Here is a 21,213-nt window from a genome sequence, read left to right on the forward strand (position 1 = left end):
TCTCAATTCGAAACAAAATCATCAAAACTGGATTGCACAGGACCACATGAAACTCAGTTTTGAGTATCTAAAGACAGAGGCACCACAACCCCTCTGGGAAACCTGTTGCAGTGGTTGCCCAGCCACTTATATGGACAAAAAAGGAGTCTTCTTATGATTAGGCAGACTTTCGATATGTACATAATGCCTTGTGCTTTGCCACTGGGCACTGTGGAGAAGAGTGCTTCCACCTTTTTACTCCCTTCCACAAAGTATTAATATGTACTGATGAGACCCCAAGCCTCCTCTCCTCCACGAGGAACAGTCATAACACTCCCAGCCTTTCCTCATTTGTCAGATCCTCCAGTCCCTTATTAATCTTAAAGTCATTTTGCTGGACTTGTTCCAAGGTGGTTGCACCTATCCTATACTGAGACTTTACCAGTAAAAAGCATGGATAACGCCCTAAGAGACTCAAGCTCATATGTCAAGTTAATTCGTAGAACAACCTGCCAGATGTTTTTTGCAAAATACCAACCTTCTAGTACACCAAGTGTCAAACTCATTTTCTGAGCTGAACCAATTTTTGGTGACTTACAGATTTTCCACAACTCAGACTTGAACTGGCAGACTTTAGCAAAAGTGCTATTAGCTACATAAAATGTAAAATGCAAGTAATACTTAGCCAAAAACGCAAACAGAATCTTCAGTAGTAAATATTTCATATAAACTTCCTTAAGGATTTAAAAAAAAAAAAAAAAAAAAAAAAAAAAAGCATCTTCCTGCTCTAATAAATATTTATTCAGTTTTACTGCAAGAATTGCAAAAGCCCATCAGTATTTCAATCCACAAATACCTCAAACAAGCAGCAGTTGTGTAGAGAGAGATCTAAAGAAGCCATACTGAGTAACTTAAACACTTTGTATCAAAAAAATTCTTTATTTTACATAGCACTCTAAAGAGAAGAAATACCCAAGTTAAACACTTCAGCTGCAGCAAAATGATGCAAAAAAGTGTCGTTAAAGAAGCACCAGTCTAAGCAATCAATTTTTAAGTCCAAATACAAACAATTTAACATCTTATTACTGCCAATACTGTTTGTTTCAGCTGGATAAAAGAATTCAAATATCAAAACCCACCTTCTGAGCAGAGTCCTTCTTTTTCTTATCCTCTTTCTTCCTTTTCTTGTCTTCCATTAACTGTTCTTCCCTTTCTTGCTCCTTCTCTCTGCCAAAATATGAAAAACATTGGTCTGAGTACAATCAAGTTGTATAAGAGCCACACATACTATAAATCTCTTCCCTACAAGGAAGACAGTCAAGTTATCAGATTCCTCTTATCATACTTAATTTCTATCTGAGGGTTTCTGTCAAATTGTGATAAGAAAAGCACCTTTTAGCTCAGTATGGCCACTATCATGCCATGTGCTGCACAAAGGAAAATTCTCTTTTTCATTTCATGTCTGTTATGGCAGCTCTCTATATAAATTAATCACATGCCTGATAGTAAAAAAATATCTTCAAGACATTTTGGCCAAAGTACTCCTATAATTGGGTCATGCTATTATTTAACGAAGAGCCTCATGAATCTTTTCATATGGTAAAAAAATAAAAAGGGAAGTTGTAATTTAATATAAGATAGTTTGGTCTGATATAACATTTATCTTCACAAGGGGAAGAGATTATTCTATTGCCTGTAGCTATGTCACTTGTAAGAGACTAGAAGTGTCATATCAAATCAAACCTATCATTTATTATACAAATCTCTAATTTAATTTCTAGGCTATTGTATCCACCCACAGAATTTTTGTGATGAAACTTGTAATATAAATTACTTTCCAGGGAATCTATTTTTTCCCACAAGAACATTCTTTCAAAAAAAGGAAAAAAATACATACAGCTGCTATTGTTGTCAAGCCATCATCTTGTTGCTATGTTCTATATTAAATATGAAAGTGCCGTGGAATAGTTAATTTACTGCATACATACTATTGGCTGAGCTGTTTCTATGGTGAATCAATTTTTGTTAACCAGTTCTCTTCACCTCTTAAAAAAAAAATTAAGGCCAAGTTTCCAGCTTACTTTATTTCTTTTTATAGGGAAAGATTAAGACAAAGAGCATTAATGTAAAAAGATTATTTGACAGGTGAGGAGTAGCATCAGAGACTCTACAAATGGGAACCAACTAACAACTATAATCCACAATCTTTAAGAAGAAAATTTTATAAAAACCAGAACAGTATTAAAAACAAAACCAGAGTTTATAATAGTACTGAACAATTTCTTGTATTTACACCTAAATCAAAGGACTTTTTTGACTACAGATTAAAAAAGAGTTGAGTTAGTTTTGCTGTCATGTTGTACAGACTTTTCCTTGAATTGCCTCTATACAGTAAAAGAAATAACCTTCTTTTCATTTTCACTAAATACTCTGAAGCCAGAGTGCAAAGAAATATTTACGCAACTGATTCCTACAAAAATATTTTGAGATACTATATATTAATAGCTTCTTGATTGAGAACTTCCAGAACACTCTAAATGACAAAGATCCTACAGAGAGTAATACATGTCTTCCTGGTTTCCTGAAGCTGGTCTCCCCTGCTTCATGGATGGATAAAATTGATAAAGGCAAGATGGGTCCTCAGTAACAACATCCTGAAGTAACCACCAAGTGCAATTACTACACTTTTTCCAGTGAAACACTGGGGAGCTTGGTGTACTTTGCATGGTTTGTCATAACATTGAGACAGACATTTTCATTTTCTTTGAGTCATAGATTGTGAGCAAGATGAAAAATCCTCCTGTGACACCCTCATCATTCAAAATTGCTATGACTTCAAATTGTTTACTACTTTTATCTTGTCAAGCTGTGTATGCCTTTTGGGCTGCAGTTCAAGTTTTAACTACACAATTTTCAAACAACTTTCTTGCAGCGGGCAAATGTTTAAAAAGAAGTTTAAAAGGAGATGTCTCAAAAGAGCTGCAGAAAAATGGTAGGATCAAAATATGAAATGACTTCCATTAACTGCTTGGCACACAGGCATCTTTCTACTTAAAAGCACTTTCCTTACTTTTGTGAGCAGATGAGAAGGGAATAGAAAAGAAAGCAAAAAGAACCACATTCACAATCACAGCTGAAGCTATGGCTTACAGTGACATGCAGCCCTAAAAGGATTCCAGGACAAAAGATCCATAGCCTGAAAGTAATCACCTAGTTATGGCCTGCCTTTGCAATAAATTTAGGACATGGAGATTGCTATTGCTGCTGCCTTGTTTTTTGATCTATGTGGAGTAAGGCTGCATGTTGTTTTGCATGACAATCTTCCCTTCTGCTCTTTTAGTAGAGATTTAATATCCCATTGGGTGTATCCTCAACAACCACAATACAGCAGCAACCAACACCTGGTTTACTTCATTTACCAAAACTTTATTTAGGCTCCAATTCATGTAAGCTCTACTAAGGTGGAAGGGACCTATCTGAACACTTGGGCTACATCACAGGTACGGGACCGGGACCACAGAGCTCGTGACAAAGCGCTGGGTGAAACCTCACAAACATGTCAGAAGTACAAAGTTACATTTTCCAAATGGCAGAGCAAGAATAGATGCTACAGACATACTAACAATGTACAACCACAGTGAAAGTTCACTGAACTAGAAGGGTAAGTAAGTGTCTCATTGTTATTCTGGGTATCATAAGTGCTGTCTTCCCAGTTCTACTGTTTGATGCATTTCACTAACTTTTATTTCATGATCAATGATTTTCCTCTTCAGCTGGATGCAAGATGCTTGTTGAATACAACTTGTAGTGTTAAATGCCCTGAGAAATTCAACCTCAATCACCTCCTTTATTTATTCCAGAGATAATGTTGCCCATTAGCTCCTCATTAGCCAAAAGACAGCTCTTCCTGGCCTGTTGAAAACTCAGGGCTCCATCGTGTGCTTTCCAGTAAACAGCTGCTCACACTGAAGAGATCAACAAGGGGAGAAAACCCATCAACTCCAAGCAGAGTGAATTTAGAGTAATACAATGGGGTGTGGTTCCGGGCTTTGTTATGAGCACACTGTAATGGCAACACGGACGCACCACAACCCTGAAGAGGAAGTCTGCTAAACAGCAATCAGCAGCCAGCTTTTTAATCTAGTTTTTTTTTCAAGAAAGCATGTGGTGATCTAAAAATATGACCTAATTTCACTTGAAGATCTCCCACAAAATCTTAGAATCAACATTACTGAAAAGCATTTAAAAAACATATTACAGATTTTAATTCCAGGTATTTAAAGTAAGGCAAATTAACAGTTTACAAATTATGAGAAATTGTAAAATGTAATCCAAAACAGTATCTTCATTCTAAAAAAACCCAAACCCAAATAAACCCAGTACTTGTGATGCATCACACCTTATCTATGTTCTTAAAACAACCTCTTCTAGCTAAGTCAAAAGAAATTACTTTAGAGAACAGAATTTTGTTACACTAACTACAGACGTAACAGAAAACAGTTGTGAAGTCCATATGATTAAAACATCCAATTCAGGGGGAAAAGAAAGCAAAAACAGACGTTCAAGAAATGTGTTCTCCCTCAAAACAATCTACCTGTTTTGAAAATTGTTAATTTCCTGTACAATTCTAATACTATTTTTTTCCAGAAAATTCTATTTTAGAGAGTTGTTCTGACAACATTATGGACTTAAGGGGACATAAGTTGCCTTCGAAGCTCTTGCTGTCATAAGCTGAACTGTGAGACAAGATGACGTGCAACATATTGCATGCTATCTGCTGCCAACACACTTAGATAGGCAGAGATAAAGCGTCACACAGTATTAGTCTACACAAACCCCATAATCCTGTAAGGTCACTCTCAAACTAAAACTGCACCAAAAAATGTAAGTGAAATGTAAGAAATGAAAAATTCTAGAATGACGCATTAGTGCATGCAACTTCCAGTTCCTTTTCCAACAGCCCAGGACAATGGTGTGAGAGTTTGGAAGTTCCTCATAGGTGAAGACATGCACTACCAGAACTGTGAGTCCTCTTCCCTCCTCCTGACCTCACACCTTACCTCATTTCAGTATAGTCAACTTGAGTTAGCTACACTAGGACACAGGAGTGGCAGTAAACTTCTACAGGTGCACCCTGTTCTCTGTATTGTGATGAGCACAGGGCAATTTACAAACCTGCTTCCAAATTGTGAGCCAGCTTGTGCATCCTCTTTCTGAACACTGGGATTCTGAAATCACACTTGCAGGACCAGAAGCACTTTTGTATCTATATAGCTACCATGTTGCCTGAACAACTGCTAAATCTCCCCTCAAGATTTAGCATCAGTCACAACTAGCCAGGGCTAAAGGCCTTCACCATATACAGAGAATGATTTACATGCACAGACCACTGTCACTTAGAAGCAAAACTTAATAACTCTTTCTTACAGATAATAATTTTATTAATAACTTAATAATGGTTATTAATAATATTAAGTCATTAATAACTTAATAACTATTTCTTACAGACAAGCCTCTAGTGATCCAAAATACCAAATACCTTTCAAGTCTTTTGGAAACAGATGGGAAGACTCAAAACTTGATTAAATCAGAAATTTATCCAAAAATAAGGTATCCAATTTTGGTCAAGATTTGAAGCAAAAGTATTTCAAGTGAACTCTAACTATAAGCACGTAGCTTCTCAACATTGCTGAGTTTTCTCGGTACTGTGATAAGTTATACAGCCTGGATACCAGCAGAATTAGGCATCACACACTGGTGTGTCAATGTGTTGCAAAACACTTTTAACAAGCTCGAGCCCAGGTGCAACTTCCATGACAGGAGTTTCCCCCAATCCATACAGGGACAAAATCTCTTAGAGGAAAGTAAAATGTCTTCAACAGTGCTATTTCATGAAGACCTTGCTGCTGCCACTGGCAAGTGGTTTTCATTTTCTTCCACTTTCTCTTCATCAAGCTCTGTCCTTGACCTTCACTTGTTTGGACCTTCTCTGGAACTTAGCTGAGCATATGGGAAGCAAATTCAACTCACAATAATGCATTAAAAAGCATAAGATGATTAGAACTATGGGCCATAAGCAATGAAGAAAAGCCATACTACAAACTCCCAAGTGAGTTCTTTGAGGTGCAAGCCCTTCTTGCTGCAGTAATGAACACTGGCAGTCTACAGCTTGAAATGCTCAAAATGGATGAAAGCTTTTATATCATATCAGGAAGCTGGATGTCAGAGACTAAAAATGAAGTAAAATTAAATGCACCACAACTGGAGCATAGAAATCCTCACAATTTTACTTCACTTTCATTTAACATATCCCACTTAACAGGCATGCTCCATTATTTGAGCAGCATGAGAAGTCTGGGGCATGTACAAACATGCAAGTGTGCTCCAGTGTGTTTAAAGAGAACATCAAACAGAAGCAAGATGTAACACAGCATGGAATAAATCCCAGGGCTAACAGACCCTATATTCCTAAAAGGTAAAATTACTTCCACTAGACTAAGCCATGTAAATAAAGAGTTATGATTTTGCTGATCAAAAGAGTCAAAATGGGATTAATAAATTTTATTTTTAAAAAAGTTATAATACTTAACATCACAGCCTTCTCTCTTATTAGGCAACGCATAAATTAGACAGCCATACAAAATATGCTTACATGGGAGATAGCCATTTCAAAAGTCAGTCTATAGGCTGAACTGACAAAAATGGAGTATGAAATTACTTTAGGCCAAGTGATTTCTGATGTTTATAGGGAAAAACAATTGATCCTTCAGAATAGCATTCCTGAAGACCTAGGATATAAAAACTTCAAAGAGGAGAAAAAAATTGTTTGCTTGAAGTGAGACAGAAATTCACAACATCACTGAAGAACTGCAGTACCGATGCAAGGGATAAACTGTGCAGTTCAGAATTGGTCAACTAGTAAAAGGATTCTTGTCCCACACTTTCTGAATGCAGGTGAAATCACAAAAAAAGAATCAGCCCTTCAGGAGTATGAAATTAAGACTTTCATATTTGCAACATGTGTAAATAGTACATACACCATATGTAAGGTAAAAGCCTGCCTCTCTCTCTCCCAGGGAAAGCTATGGATTTTATACAAACACAACATATACTCACCACGTATTAAATAAAAAGACTTTCTAAAGAGTGTTTTTAGAAGTGCTCTAAAGAAGCATTTTCAAAAGATTATTCCTTTTCAAGAGGAAGCTGCTTTTTCTTCTCCTTGGCTGAAAACCAAAACAGCGTCAGAGTGAGAAAGCTGCGTACTTGAAACAGCGCATCTGGCCCAAGTGATACGCCTTTATCGCAGCACAACATCAGCAACTGGACGCTGCTGGAGAGAAGAACCAACTTTACAACATCAACAAACTGACAGCTGAAAGTACACTTTTCTAAAGGAATGCTCCTTACCAACTGTTATTACACTTGTTAACAGAGTTAAATTAATTCTTTGTGGCGTATTCCACACACACACACACACACATACATATATATAACCCACCTATGCACAATGATCTATAGAGACTGAGCATAAAGGGCTCTTTACTTTAAAGAACTGGATGGCATAAGCCCTACAGTATAACAACAAATGCTCACAGAAATGTAGGTTTTTTCTCAGCTCTTCAGCAACTGAAGGGGCAAGAATATTATCTGAAGAGGGAGGGGGCCAATTTCAATTCTAAGAGTCATCTGCTCATAAGAAAACCTTGAAATATGTTAAAAAGATAAAAATGATCTTAAAAAATACTCTATTTCTTGCTTTCACTCCTTTAAGCAGAATTACCCTTTCCAGCTGTACTATTTCTATCTATCTTTCAAAAAACTGACTTCCAGATACAATCTAAAGTTCCTAAATATTAGCCAATTGATAAAAAGAAAAGCTTTATGAGAATGGAGAGCTATAGCCAAAATTCTAGAATGTAAGAATTGAGCACATTTTCTCCCCTACGTCAGGCTTCAAACACTTTGGAGCTCTTGCAGATCTGTACTACTTATTTCCTAGCATGCACAATCATACACACCAAAGACACAGGTAAAGTGTGCTTAGACAACTGTGAAATGTGGTAAAATTAGCCCAAGAGTGGCAAAACATAAGGTCAGAAATTTGCCTGTAATTAAGACGTCCTGTAATGTATCCTATCAGGACACCCCTTTGGCAAGACACAGCTCCATTCAGGACTTTAAGGTTTTATGTGATTATCAAAAAGTATTCCTTTCCTCTAAAACTACTCATACAAGTAGAAAGCTGCATTATCTGTAAGTGTTTGCCAAGAAAATTACCTGTATCATTCTGACAGCCACAAGAAACACCATGGGCCAGTAAAAGGGTTAACAGCTACCAAAATAAAATCAAGACTTAAGAACCTGTGTCTGCTACAGAGACACGAGTCAGTTATTTCACAGGGAAGAGAGAACTGGCAATCCTCAAGATCAGTGTCTTCCCTCTATGAGAACCAAACCTGGACACATTATGTTAAAGAGGGACTCAAAGTGTTGAATCCCTTCTCCTGACCCACTGGCTGTATCTTTGCTAATACAGCACAGCATATGGCTGGTTTCTTAATAGCAAGGACACCCTGCTGATTCATATATTACTTTTTCTCTCTCAGGACCTTCAGGTGTTGTTTCTGCAGAGCTACTGTCTAGTCAGTGGATGTCTAGCCTGTGCTATAGCAGGGGGCTCTTTTGACACAAGGGTAGTACTTTCCATTTACAATTGTTGAATTTCAAGAGGTTTGTCAGGCCCTTTTCTCGAACCTACTGTGTTCCCCCTGAATGGCAACCTTAATCTCCAGAGGAGTCAACCACTCAGCCTCATTTGATAGCACCGGCAAAGGTGCCGAGAGTTTGTTCCATCCCAACAGACCATGTCATTAATACAGATGTTGAACATGACCAGCACCAGACTGCCCAGCTGCCAGTGCACTTTGCACTGCTGACCATAAACAGCTCTGTGTCACTGACTGGCAATGCAGCTCTGGAATACTTCCTCCAAAAATGTATTAAAGTAGAACAAAAACATAGTTCTGTACTTAGTGGTCAAGTGAGCAGAAAACTAATTACCGACACATCCTCTGCAGAAGGATTGTAGCAGGTAGCTAAATGAGCTACCCTCCACTCCAGGTCTGTACCAGGACACCACTGCATTCAGCAGCCCAGATCAATTCCACAAGCAAGCTGCTCTACTGGCAGCTTTGCCAATGTCTTACAGGGGCTTTGAACAGGTTACAAACTGGAACACAAGTATTATTGCCAACTTATAGTCCATTTTCGTAGGTATGCATGAGAAGAGCTATTAAAAGAATACTTGCTATTAATATAGCTGCAGTTAAAAAGGAAATGCTGACTCCTGACTACAGCATAAATTTGATTTTAACGAAAGAACTCTGTACTTTCTTAGATTACAAACTTCTGCCTTAAATGCCAAGAAAGAATTCTTTTTCAAAACTAAAAAAGTCACAGGAAATGTATCTATTTCCCATGGTAACTATGCCACAGTGCACACAACAATTATGACACTTGTTTTAACGTTGGAACGTGACATTTCAGAAAAAAATACTGAATAAGTATAATACAATTTATTCAAATGAAACATTTTCTGCCAGAGCATAATTTGTGGCACCAGCGGAGGCTGTACAAACAGTAAAAAACTGGATTACACAGAATCTCTAACAAGTAGCTATATTTATTTAAAACTTTGACATTTATTTATATTTGTGTTTTTTGGTTAAAAAAAAAAAATCAGGACCTAAAATCCATCCTGGTAAAGATCCAGACTATCTAGAGATACAGGACAGAATCGTAGGGGAAGGTAAAAATAAAGAAAACATGGACAACATTATTACAGTGTTACTTGCTGCACTTTTCAACATGTTTGAAAATACTGGAGGCTTCCTTAATGTTCATGATATGGCACTTAAGAAGGCACTTCAGATCAAGAAAAAAATTAAAATATAAGTATCAGTGAAGCAGTTTCTATTTAATGACTGTTAAATTACTGGGAAAAAAATCCCTCACCAAACCAAGCCCAGACACAGCCATAGTGCTTACAGGGAGCTTCTATTGAATGGTGAAATGCTTGAATTCTACCTGCATAGGGATATTATAAGGATACTCTTGCAGCTGCATAGTGGTATAATTTACATTTCATTTTGGAAAGGATCTGATTGCTTACTTTTATTCAGTTTCCAAAGAAACACTCTAAATTCATATGCTATAAAGACCAAAACACTTTGTGCAAGGTAGTAGTCTGACAATCATATTACATACCTTCAGATCTGTGTAATATTATAAAATTTTCCACATGCAGTGCTTCAGGGCACTGTAGTAATGAAAATAACATTTATCAAACTGTAAGTCATTATTTTAATTATACTAAATCAAAATACTAAAGGTAGAATGTAGTTAATTTTATCAGTGTGAAGCTAAGAACAAGGTTTTCCACACTAAGTTATTATTCATTGGTTGTGGGTTAAGGTGGAAGAACCAGCAAGTTAAGGCTGTTTTTCTAAACTTATTAGAAGTTCAAACAACTCTGTACAGCTTGCTCAGATTTTCTTGGCATAGGTATTAAGGTTTGTATTTTCCACTCCATTTATTACCTGAGGCAATATTTATTTTTAACAGGTAAGAAAATTCATTCAGTTACTTGCTGCAAATATTCAGTTACAAACTTTCAGGACGGTCTTAATCCCTATCAGGAAGTCTAAGTTAAAAGCAGAAGCAAGTAACATATTTTGCAGGTCTGGAAGATACTGTGTATATCTCACCAAATTACTCTATCTTGAAATAAATCTACCTAAATATATGTTCAGCATGTTCAGTTCAAGCCAGGCAGGTAAATTCTTGATATTTTATTACTACAATGCATGCTCCATAAATTAAGGCTTATAACTAGGGTTATATAAAGCATGGGGGATTTAACAATTGTTGTTCTTGAAGACTAAAAACCATTGTTTATTCTTAGCAGGGACAAACACTGCTCCTCTTCATCTTTGGGCCAGCTGAGCTGAGAGCTGAAGCAGGACTAAAGACAAGTAAAAAGCCTCCAGAACAAGCTGTACAGCCAGACTGCAATAAAGCAGGACAAAGATCCAGGTGCTTTCAATTTGAATCCACCATACTGCACAAGCATAAACTGGCACTTACAGTCAGCTAGGCCTCACACTTCACTGGGCAATCCGTTCATTTTGCTGAAGTACTTCAAGTAAAAGTTTTGATGCCCCTTATTCTAAACCACATCTATGTGTTTTGTGCAATGAGTAAAATGCAGCTATAACACCATGTATGAAATAAAAAAACTTAAACCCTGCATTTACATGTGTGAAGCATAGCAAATAACTATTTAATGTTATTGTGCCTTATATAATTAGGCAAAAGCCTAGCTGGCTCAATCTTAAAACAGATATATACTTTTCAAAAGTTCCTCACTATCTTGTAATTTTAATGACAGTATGCAATCATAACCTTCCTCTGACAGTTGAGGAAAAAACCTCACAAGTGACGGAGATTTATATTATTATGCAATAGTCAAATACAAGAAGCTATAAGAGCTGACTATCAATCTTGACAATCACAAAGCTCAAATACAGACAATATTCAGTCTGAAGAAAGAACTTGTTTACCAGCTGAGTACTATGGATTAGTGAGCTCTTAGAATGCAATAAAGATTATATGCAGTCCCTTCACAGTGAAGTTGCAGTTAAGCTTGGTGCATACAGAACCCAAACCAGAGACATCGGTAACAGGCAGAATCCAGTCTGGTCTGTGACTAGGTAACACATACTCAGGCTCTCATGGTAACTGAAATGCAACTGTAAGTTACATCCACTCCCTTCTCACCCCTCTGCCCCCTGTTAATGATCTATTTCCTTAAGAAATACTTACTGTGTTTAGCAGCTCAGTGAAGTTGTGTGTGTTTGTTTACTTTTTACCTTTTTTCCCTTTGAATGGACTTGGGCGAGGAAAGGATAGCATTTAACAACACATGGTGCAAAACAGAGTTTTCCCAGGATATGTTACAAAACAAGAGACTGCATGACCTGCTCAAGGTTACAGAATGACTCCACTGCTCACTCTGAATTCAGAACTGGTATCCTTCTGACTCCTCCTGCATTTTCACTAATAAAATAATACCACTACTGAACACTTGCAGAGTTCCTTTCATCACAGGATGTCAAAGGCCTTTATAAATATTAATTAAGCATTGCAACAACACTAAGAAGTATGTAAAACTTAATTCTGCACATGAGTAAACCCAAGCAAAGAATAAATAATTATGTTCAAAGCCACAGGACAAGTCAGCAGTATGGAGAGAAACAGCTCTTGCCATTAAGGAACACTCCATTAGGAACAAGGACATAATTAATGCCCCAAATCTGATGTGAAGAGCCCTTGATTACCAATACATTACTATAAAACCTGGTCATGTGCAAGCCTGCAAAGACCGCACCAAATTTCAGGAAGACATTAATTCTGTCTTCCTCCAAACTCAGCAAACAGTTCTCATGAGATTTTTTAAAAAATTCTGTGTTTCTTGTTTGGCAACTTTCCTTAGTGAAGATAAGTATGAGTGTGATATTCTTTGGTAAATTAAAATTACCCAGTAATATCGAGCTCAGACACAATTCAAATAAGAATTCAGACCTCACAAGTGCAAGTAAGCTACTTCTTAACATTCAATCATGTACTCCAGTAATTAAGGAAGCAAAATACCATGTTTTTTTTAAAGAATTCAGTATCCATTCTCTAAAGAAATAACCACAAGTCCAAAAGTACTGGTTTTACAAACTATAATGGAGTCATCACTTCAATGAGTACTCAGTGATCTTACAGCTTGAGGTAACATGTCCACATCTGACCTGCAACAAACATGACTCCTTCGCAGTTGTTTTGTCTTTCCAATGACTGTAGCTATCAGAAGAAACATATCTGTAACACTGATAGTTTTACTGTGAAAGCTGACCATACTAAAACCTACTCAAGTTAATTGCTTCTATGTACTGCCACACTTGCAGACTTTAATGACAGAAGTGAAATTAATTTTTCTATTTCTTAAATTTGTTGTTAACCCAATGAAAAGATCCCCAAGATGACTAGGTCTGAACTCCTGTTAAAAATTCACTTTAAATTCAGTTTAGTTTTCACTACTCATTTCTCCCCTCAAAAAAGATAATCTGACATTAATGTCATCAAAAAATAGTTTTGCTTTGGCAAAAGACTACTGTTTTTATGTAAGAAAAAACAAGTAGCACTAAAAATATTTGCAGATTCACTTTGCAGTGAACTCTGTATGAGAAAAGCAGACTGTTGCAATGTTAATAAAGAAGTTAAATGAAAAATTGGGTAATTCAGATGTCATTCCAACAGCCCTTCAGGTTTTTTGTTTGGTTTTTTTTTTAATATTCTTAATAGTTCAACAACCAATTTTATTTTGCACCAAAATAACAAGATTCAGTGAAGAGAAAAGAGTTAGTTGGCTGAAGGGAAAACAGGTTTGTGCTTTGTGTTTTACATAACAAAGTATGTTTTTCATTTAGCTACTGAATGAATGACTGGACATCATGTTTTGGATTTTTTCACCCTTTCTAAAGGACATAATCTGGCAGAAGAAACTTAAGTCTCTGGGCAATAAAGGTGTGTATCACCCTTATAACTTGATCTCAAGTTCTCCTATAGCACAAAACCAGAGTGCAATTCAGTATTATATTTGGTACACAGCTTTCATCGTATAAAGCAATTTTTCTTACTCATTACATGGGACAACAATTCCTTAACATAGTTTATGTTATCATTCAAGCATTATGCCTTCATCAGAGGACTGATGAAATTTAACAGCTTGGCTTCAATAAATGGTGTCCCACCCCCACTAATTCTTCAAAAATCAACAGCCCAAAGTTGCTGAGTTTTACTGAGTTAAACTAATCACCCAATCCTCAACAAAGTCTTGAAGAGTCTAATCAACTCACTGCCACTTAGAAGTAGGACCAAATTCAAGATCAAATACTGCTGAGATGTATCTCAACGTATCTGGAAATCAAGAGGGAACAACCTCTCAGTCTGCAACTACCAAAGCTCTACTGACAGTGATAGTATCATGTGCCCTCCAGACAAAGAGACCTACTACAGACACAGCCATTAGACATGTAGTTCTCCACATCTGGAAAAGCACAAATATGTGTGGAACTCAATGGAGTTTCATTATCTTCACAAAGCTTCTGATCCATCCCGTGCAAAATGTCTAATTGTATTGCAGCATATTCTCACACTTTTATGAGTCACTCTAAGTCACGGAGGACTGCATGTATACAAAGAAAGGAGTTACAACTATACTGTTACAGACCATGGCTGTAGTAAGGTCATAGAGATTCCACTGCAGACTAAATAAGGTCAGGATTCCCTGTGCCAGTAGTAAAGAGATACAGTATTTACTGTATCAATAAGTCACTCTATTTTATAAAGCTACTATTCAGTATTTATCTATAGGTAACCACGGGTGATAAAAAACTAAAATCTGGTGAAACAACAATGTTAAATTGCAAGCCAGGTGTTTCAGAGTGGGAAAAAAAAGGCTTACATCATTTATCACTCTAGGTTTGTAATTAAAATACTGTTCTATCATACATCAACTCTGGCATGCATTTCAATGTTTCTTTACAATATGAAAACGGATATAAACTTCCTCCTTCCCCACTTTTGTATAAAGATCTAAACACTGATAAAAGTTACCTTGATAAATTAAATCACATAAACCATGTCCTTCAAATGGCTTTTAGAATCAGATGCACTGCACCATTCATAGGATGGAGCAATATTTTTAAGATGCACACAACACCAAAGTGAGTAATTCTGTTAACACACCATGCCCTATTCTTGTTTGGGAGCTTGCACCTGCTCTTAAAAGGCTGACAGGCATGGATCAGATCTCATTAGATCCTCTGTGTCAATGACAGACTGCACACCCTGCCCAAGAAACTAGGTAAATCACAAGGGAATTAAAGTCTTCTCTTTGCTGTATTGCTACAGACTTTCTGAAAGCCAAAGCATGAGACTTACTCCTAAAACATAAGTGAATAAAAGGAAGGTGGCACTTACTAAGAGATTTGATATACTCTCAAACACTGAAGAAAACTGAACTTTATTCTGGTGAGTCAGCTTAAAATAAAGAGATACGCTAGACTTGATATCCACTTCTAAAGCATCAAGACCTCAGGGGCATTGCAAAATGACTGTTTGATGCTTAGGTTATATGGTAAGCACAGAGATTCTTTGCAGAGCCTGATGTGGAAGCATTCATCCCCAGCGGCTGCTTCTCACCCTTCTTATTGCAAGCAGCTGGTCCATCCTCTTCATTAGTCATTTTTCATTCAGAAATTAGATCAGTAAATTATTCAAAACATCACAACTCAATACTCCATGTCATGACTCGTGCCTTATTTAGATGTAATCTGGAAGTATTCATTGGCATGCAGAATGCAAACTAGAGAATTGTAAAGAAACTGTGTGTAGGAAACAGGAAAAATGAAAACAACACAGAAGTGCAAGATGTGACTTGTTTTTAACTGCAAGAAACTAAAAATCGTTCCTTCTGAAGCTACATAAGAAGCCAAAAAAAAATCAAAGCCTTTCCAAACTCATCTCCTCATATAATCACTAGAGTTTTGAGGACACAGAAGCGGTAATTTGATCTGTCATTCTAAGAAGATGATTACTTAAGATTTCAGAATAGCATAAGAACCAAATACCCTCACCAAGGCATGCAGCATCTACAAACGCCACTTGCACTCTCAATACCTATGGCTTCATTTTTTACTATCCTCAACTGCAAATTCATCACTCATATGCAATGCTGATCACTCTTCCCAGTTAACAGCATCACATCAAAGCTCTCTGTAATCTAGTGGTTATTTGCACAGGACAGTGGAAAAGACACAGACCACCAAAAGAACAGACCACCAAAACATAATGGTGAACATAAGTGGCATTACTATACACTTCCCTAAATTTCAAAGACTTAAAATTGCTGCAGTGCTTTTGCAGAACACCAGATTTGACATTGGCTATGCACCCTTCTTTCTCTGTGATGAACAAATTCTTTAACAATAATTCTAAATGCCAACATTAAATTCCTAAGCATATTGTATCATACATCTACATGTCATAATATCACTGAGTATGTATCAAGGAAATTTTCTTCTATTTTAGCAACCTCCTAGGAAAACTTTTGCAGTATAATTCAGAAAGCAAATAAATATCAGTTTCTTCACTTAGTAAAGAAAAAAATCCCACCTCTTTTTCTCATGCATACAAGCACACTTTATGTGCACTTAATGTACAGAAATGTAGAAATGCCTCCATCTTTGATCGTTTTTAAGCTGTAATTTTTCCTTATGTTTTTGGTAAGCTGTGTTTGGAAAGGTAAGACAGCTATCAGTACTCCATGGAAAGCATTATCAGGAAAGATATTACAAGTTAACTTAAGAGCTTTATAAGGTCACAGAAAACTGCAACTACGTGATGATAAATGCATTTTTAAAGAGACCACTTTAAGGATAAATCAGGCTAACACCACACTTAACACTAGAAATATCACTGCTTAGTCAAATGTTATTTTAAAAAGAATTAAAGCAGGAAGTTACTAGAATCCATGGAACAAAACCATCACAAGTAGCAGCTAGTGCCTTACAATAAAGTCCTGCCACCCTAAATTGCACACCTGCCTTAGATGGGAAAACACAGGCCTGTACTCAACACTGTACTGCCACCTTACCCATCACCTGCGCAGATGGCCCCAGACACCCATACAGGGTAACTCAGAAAACAGTAGAAATGTCTCTTCTTCACTTCAAGAAGACTGTAAAAGGGAGGAACACAGCATTCTGCAGGCCACATAATCATACCTGTTTAACAGTTTATTTTAAATTAACGAGCCACAACAGTTATGAGGCAGAAACAAAATGAGTTCTAGAAAAGACCATTAATGAGCAGAGATGATTGCCACCTCTCAGTCACTAATCTGATAGGCTATTTTTAATTAATCCATTTTTATAGTCCTGATACTGTGCACCAATCTCTAGCTGTATTTTTTGTTTAAAAAGTTAACTTTATTTCTTGCCTTCTAGAAATAAAGCATAGATTAAACCACCTAGTGTAGACATGCAACTCTTACTAACTGCTAAATAAACAATAATTTCCTTATTTCTTAAGCAAAGACATTAGAAAGTTTAAGTGAAAAGTGTTCACTGTATCCTCAGGCATTTATCTAAACTAAGGGTAGTCTCCCACCAGGAAAGAATTTCTTTTAACTATGCTGCAATTCCTATGGAATTGGTGCCTGCCCAATCTCAGGAGTCAGTCATCTGAGAGTTTTTCCTATTTACATTGAGTGCAGTAGACAAGATTTCTGAAATCTTGATTGAAGGTTCTCATTCCTTGTCTCTTTCCAGGAATTATAATTTACAGCTTAAGTGATGAATTCTACTTGCTGCTTACATCATTCACAGATAGAGCACCAGATCGATTTCTAACTTGAAGCCTATGTAAGTATCTCCTGCTTTTGAATACAGTATTTTAAGATAACTTAAGAAATGTTTTTAAATAGTAAACAATCAATGAGGACTGAATACATGTCTTGCTTACAAAAATCAGTGTCCATTCATACTCAAAAAGATGGAAACATTTTATAACTAACTACACATTACTATCAAAGAAGAAAACCAAGCCAGAAAACCAAGCCAGCACTACAATATCTATATTCCAGAAAGGTTACATTCCTTCACAACATGGACATTCTCGTCAGAAAGTTGCTGCAACATACAAAAATTCTAAGATGACAGGAACTTGCAGACCACATACAACATGGATAGCCATTGTCCAGGAATGGCCACTCTCTTTTTCTGTTACAGAAGAGGGAAATTCTAAAGTAAGATGTAATCTAGGAAAGAATCCAGAACGAAGACTGCCACCTCAGAGATTACAGAGGAGCATGACCACAATGGTATACAGAAAATAAAAATGTTAAGCTACAAGAGAAAAAGTGAGGTAAAAATTATAGTGATATAAATGAAATTTTAGCATTTAGTATATTTTTGAAGCATGAAGATTAAGCTGATTTGTCTTACCAAATTCTCCATCCATGTAGTGTTTGATACTTTTAGGTTACTTTATGCCTTGTTGCACTATGCAAGATCGTTTTTAATCAAAACCACACCTTTCTCATGTTCAGTGATGTCATGAGACACAAAAATAAATGCATAAAACTCACAAGACTATTATCTTCAAAGAGTAACAGACATTCTTTACTTCTGAGTGGTTAGAAGTGCGCACTCTTTTCCAGCATCAGAAACTTTCCTAACAGAAATAACTAAATCAGAAGAGCATTCAGCAGACAGAGCCACCTAAATTCAGCATCTTTCCAGTGATGAATGTAATTCTGACCTCTGCTGACTGAAGATCTGAAGACTCCTTTCTTTAATTAACAACCACCCCTTCCTATCTAACAGCAATAACTGTCACAAGTGTGCAACACAGCAGTTTCCTTTTTTTAGACACTAGACAAAATCAGTGTATGATCATGACACAGATGTAAGATACTCACTGTTCCATAAAACACTGCACTTCTAATTTAGTTAAACCTTCTCTTGATCCTCTTTGAGAAAGGTAGCTCTGCATAAAGACAGGTCAACTCTTTGCTGCTATATAAAGTTGAAGATTAAAATACATAAGCTGATGCGGGAGACTATTTCCTGCTGAAAGAAAAGCCCTTTAAACACTAGCACCTCAAATCTAATTTGTCAGCTTATTGATGCTTCCATGTGTATTTGCCAGTGCAAATCATTTGTCTTTCTGTGAAGCCACTGTTTTGGATAAATGGTTAATGCTACCTCGCAGAAAATTAGCATGACCTTATAGGAGAAGCAATACAGAATTCAGTCACACATGTAAGCATTTAAAATTCCAAATTTTAGGTGAAAGACCAGACCTTTAGCTTTAATCAAATCTATCTGCTAAGCTGGAGGTGCCAACTGGACTTATGGTTATCAGTAAATCTGACCTACACTTGACTGACCTAAATGAGGAAGTGCACCAAGTAAGAGTCACCCAACTTTTTCTTATGGTCTTTCTAAAGAATATAAGAGAAAAAAAATACATTTGGCTTCACTGGAAAAATTCTTAGTTAAACCAGCCCTTTATATGGTTACTCTTAACTAACACATTGTTTTAACAAGAGAGCGGGGTAAACTGTATACAGCCACTGAAGCTGTGCTACCAATTTAAATTAAGGGGTAACACAGCTCATAATGAAACAAGCTCAGCTGGGTCTCCCACTCACCACTGCAGAAGCTAGCCCATAATACTGTTACTGGTGATGACTGGGTAACAACCCCAAACTCAGCAGCTCATCACTACATGGTTACAGTATTTCTGAAAGATCTGCTGGGAAGAACTATACCGTTTACTTACAGTATATTACCAACTGTAATAAATGAATTAAACCAAGAACTGCCAGAACAAAATCTACCTCTGAAGTGGTCCAGGCTTATGCAACAAACCTGACAAACCCAGTTCAAATGTCTTCTGAAGCCACAGCCAAAGGCAAGTGGGACTTGTAAACACTCAAACACCTGAAACTGAAAGGGAAACTCAAAGGATTTTCCACAGGGCTTGGTATGGAGTGAGTGGTTGTGAGGCACTTGGTTGCTCATTGGGTTTAAACCATGACAGTGCATAAAAAAGGAGGGTAAAAAAAAAAAAAAAAAAGCAGACCACTGTAATACTCAAATTAATTATTCTGATTTTCATTAACTACCAATGAAATTTTTAGATGCATCCTTGAAGGGCACACCACTCAGAGTCAATTCTTTACAAAGAATGAAGCACAGTCACACTGCACACACCAGTGCTTCAGTTCCTCAGGAGTGAGATATTTTATTGTTAAGCTTTTGATACTTGGACTTTTTTTTAAAACTATGTAGTGTTTTTGTTACTTTCAACAAACAAAATAGAACTCACTTCCTGGTAAGCAAACAAAAGCCACCTCTGTTTTGTGTGGTTCTGTTTTGTTTTTTTTTTTATTTAGTTTGTATTCTCTGGCTAAGTTCCACACTCATAATTTAGGAAAATAACCTTACTATAAATTTGCATAAAGCATAAAGCCTCAGTTAGCAAGACACAGCACACAGATTAATAAAGGCACCCCATGTAAAAAACAAAAACACCTCTACTTTGCTACCAGAGCTTGCTATTAATGACCTTTTACCTGGAAAAGAAGTCCCTTTTCCTGTGAAATGGACTTTAAAAACCCTGACAAGACTTTTAGCAGCAAAGAAAAATAATCCATAAAGGTGATGTTCATTCTATAACAATATTTTAGATCAAAGCCTTCTTCCTAAAGGGAGCTCCTGAAATAACCAGAGCTGCCCATATATTCAATAGAAGCTACTCCAAGCTTTTACTTCAGGAAGGAGGAAAATACTAGGCAGCAAACCTACAGCAGGCTCTTGCTTCTTTCATACTGCACTGAAAGATAACAATATTTAAAGCCTCATTAAAAACTCCACAAGTGTTAAATACAGAATGCGAATTTCAGTTTAATAAACAGTCAACTTCAGGCAGACCGTCTCTGAACTAGGTTTTCACTTCAATTTTAAAACATCAAAGAAAATCAAATTTCAGGGCATTTTCTTTATGTCATTATTGTTTCTCAAGGTAGCATGCAGAGCAGTAGCTTTTAAGCCTGAATTCCTCTACACTCAGAAAAAGCCCTTAGTCTGACCTCAAGGCACTGCACTAGGATTTGTCACAATTTGTGACCCAGCTATGTTAATCACGCTCCTTGGCAAGTGGAAACCCACAACTGCTGAACCAACTTTTAACACCCAAGTTTTAGCACTTGAAAATTTGAGAAAGGTGAATTACAAATGCCATCTCTTTACCCACATTACGATTTCGGTTAAATCGGCCTTGTTCCCTTAAATCCATGAAGGGGAGAAAAAAAAAAAAAAAGCATCATTCTATTCACAATTCAATACAGCTGTGTATGACTGGCTTCAGCCCTAGGACGCAAGCCAGGAACTTCTGAGTTCAAGTCTGGCTCTGCCTCTGACTTTCTGTGTGGCCTCTGCATTTCGCTGCTGCTCCTCTAATGTCTGTACACTTGCTTCGTTTGTGCAGACTTTTACCAAACACAAAACTCAAACTGACTTTGAGAGCCATTTTTATTGTGTATTGAACACC

The 21,213-nt window shown here is 36.8% G+C and overlaps 1 protein-coding gene across 18 annotated transcripts in view; it reads right to left on the reverse strand.

The window, feature by feature from the left end:
- The window catches only part of TNRC6B (trinucleotide repeat containing adaptor 6B), a 118,503-nt gene that overhangs the window by 38,972 nt on the left and 58,318 nt on the right, over positions 1-21,213 (reverse strand). For 17 of the 18 annotated variants that reach the window (XM_041713527.2, XM_030262951.4, XM_030262958.4 and 14 more), the window contains one exon: positions 1,119-1,206. In XM_041713527.2, coding sequence (XP_041569461.2) covers positions 1,119-1,206 — 88 coding nt within the window. Of the gene's footprint in view, positions 1-1,118; positions 1,207-7,095; positions 7,218-21,213 lie in introns of those variants that run through there. The other variant, XM_072923381.1, reaches the window with a different exon arrangement.

Source organism: Taeniopygia guttata, chromosome 1A (assembly GCF_048771995.1).
Source record: "Taeniopygia guttata chromosome 1A, bTaeGut7.mat, whole genome shotgun sequence".
Taxonomy (NCBI): Eukaryota; Metazoa; Chordata; class Aves; order Passeriformes; family Estrildidae; genus Taeniopygia; species Taeniopygia guttata.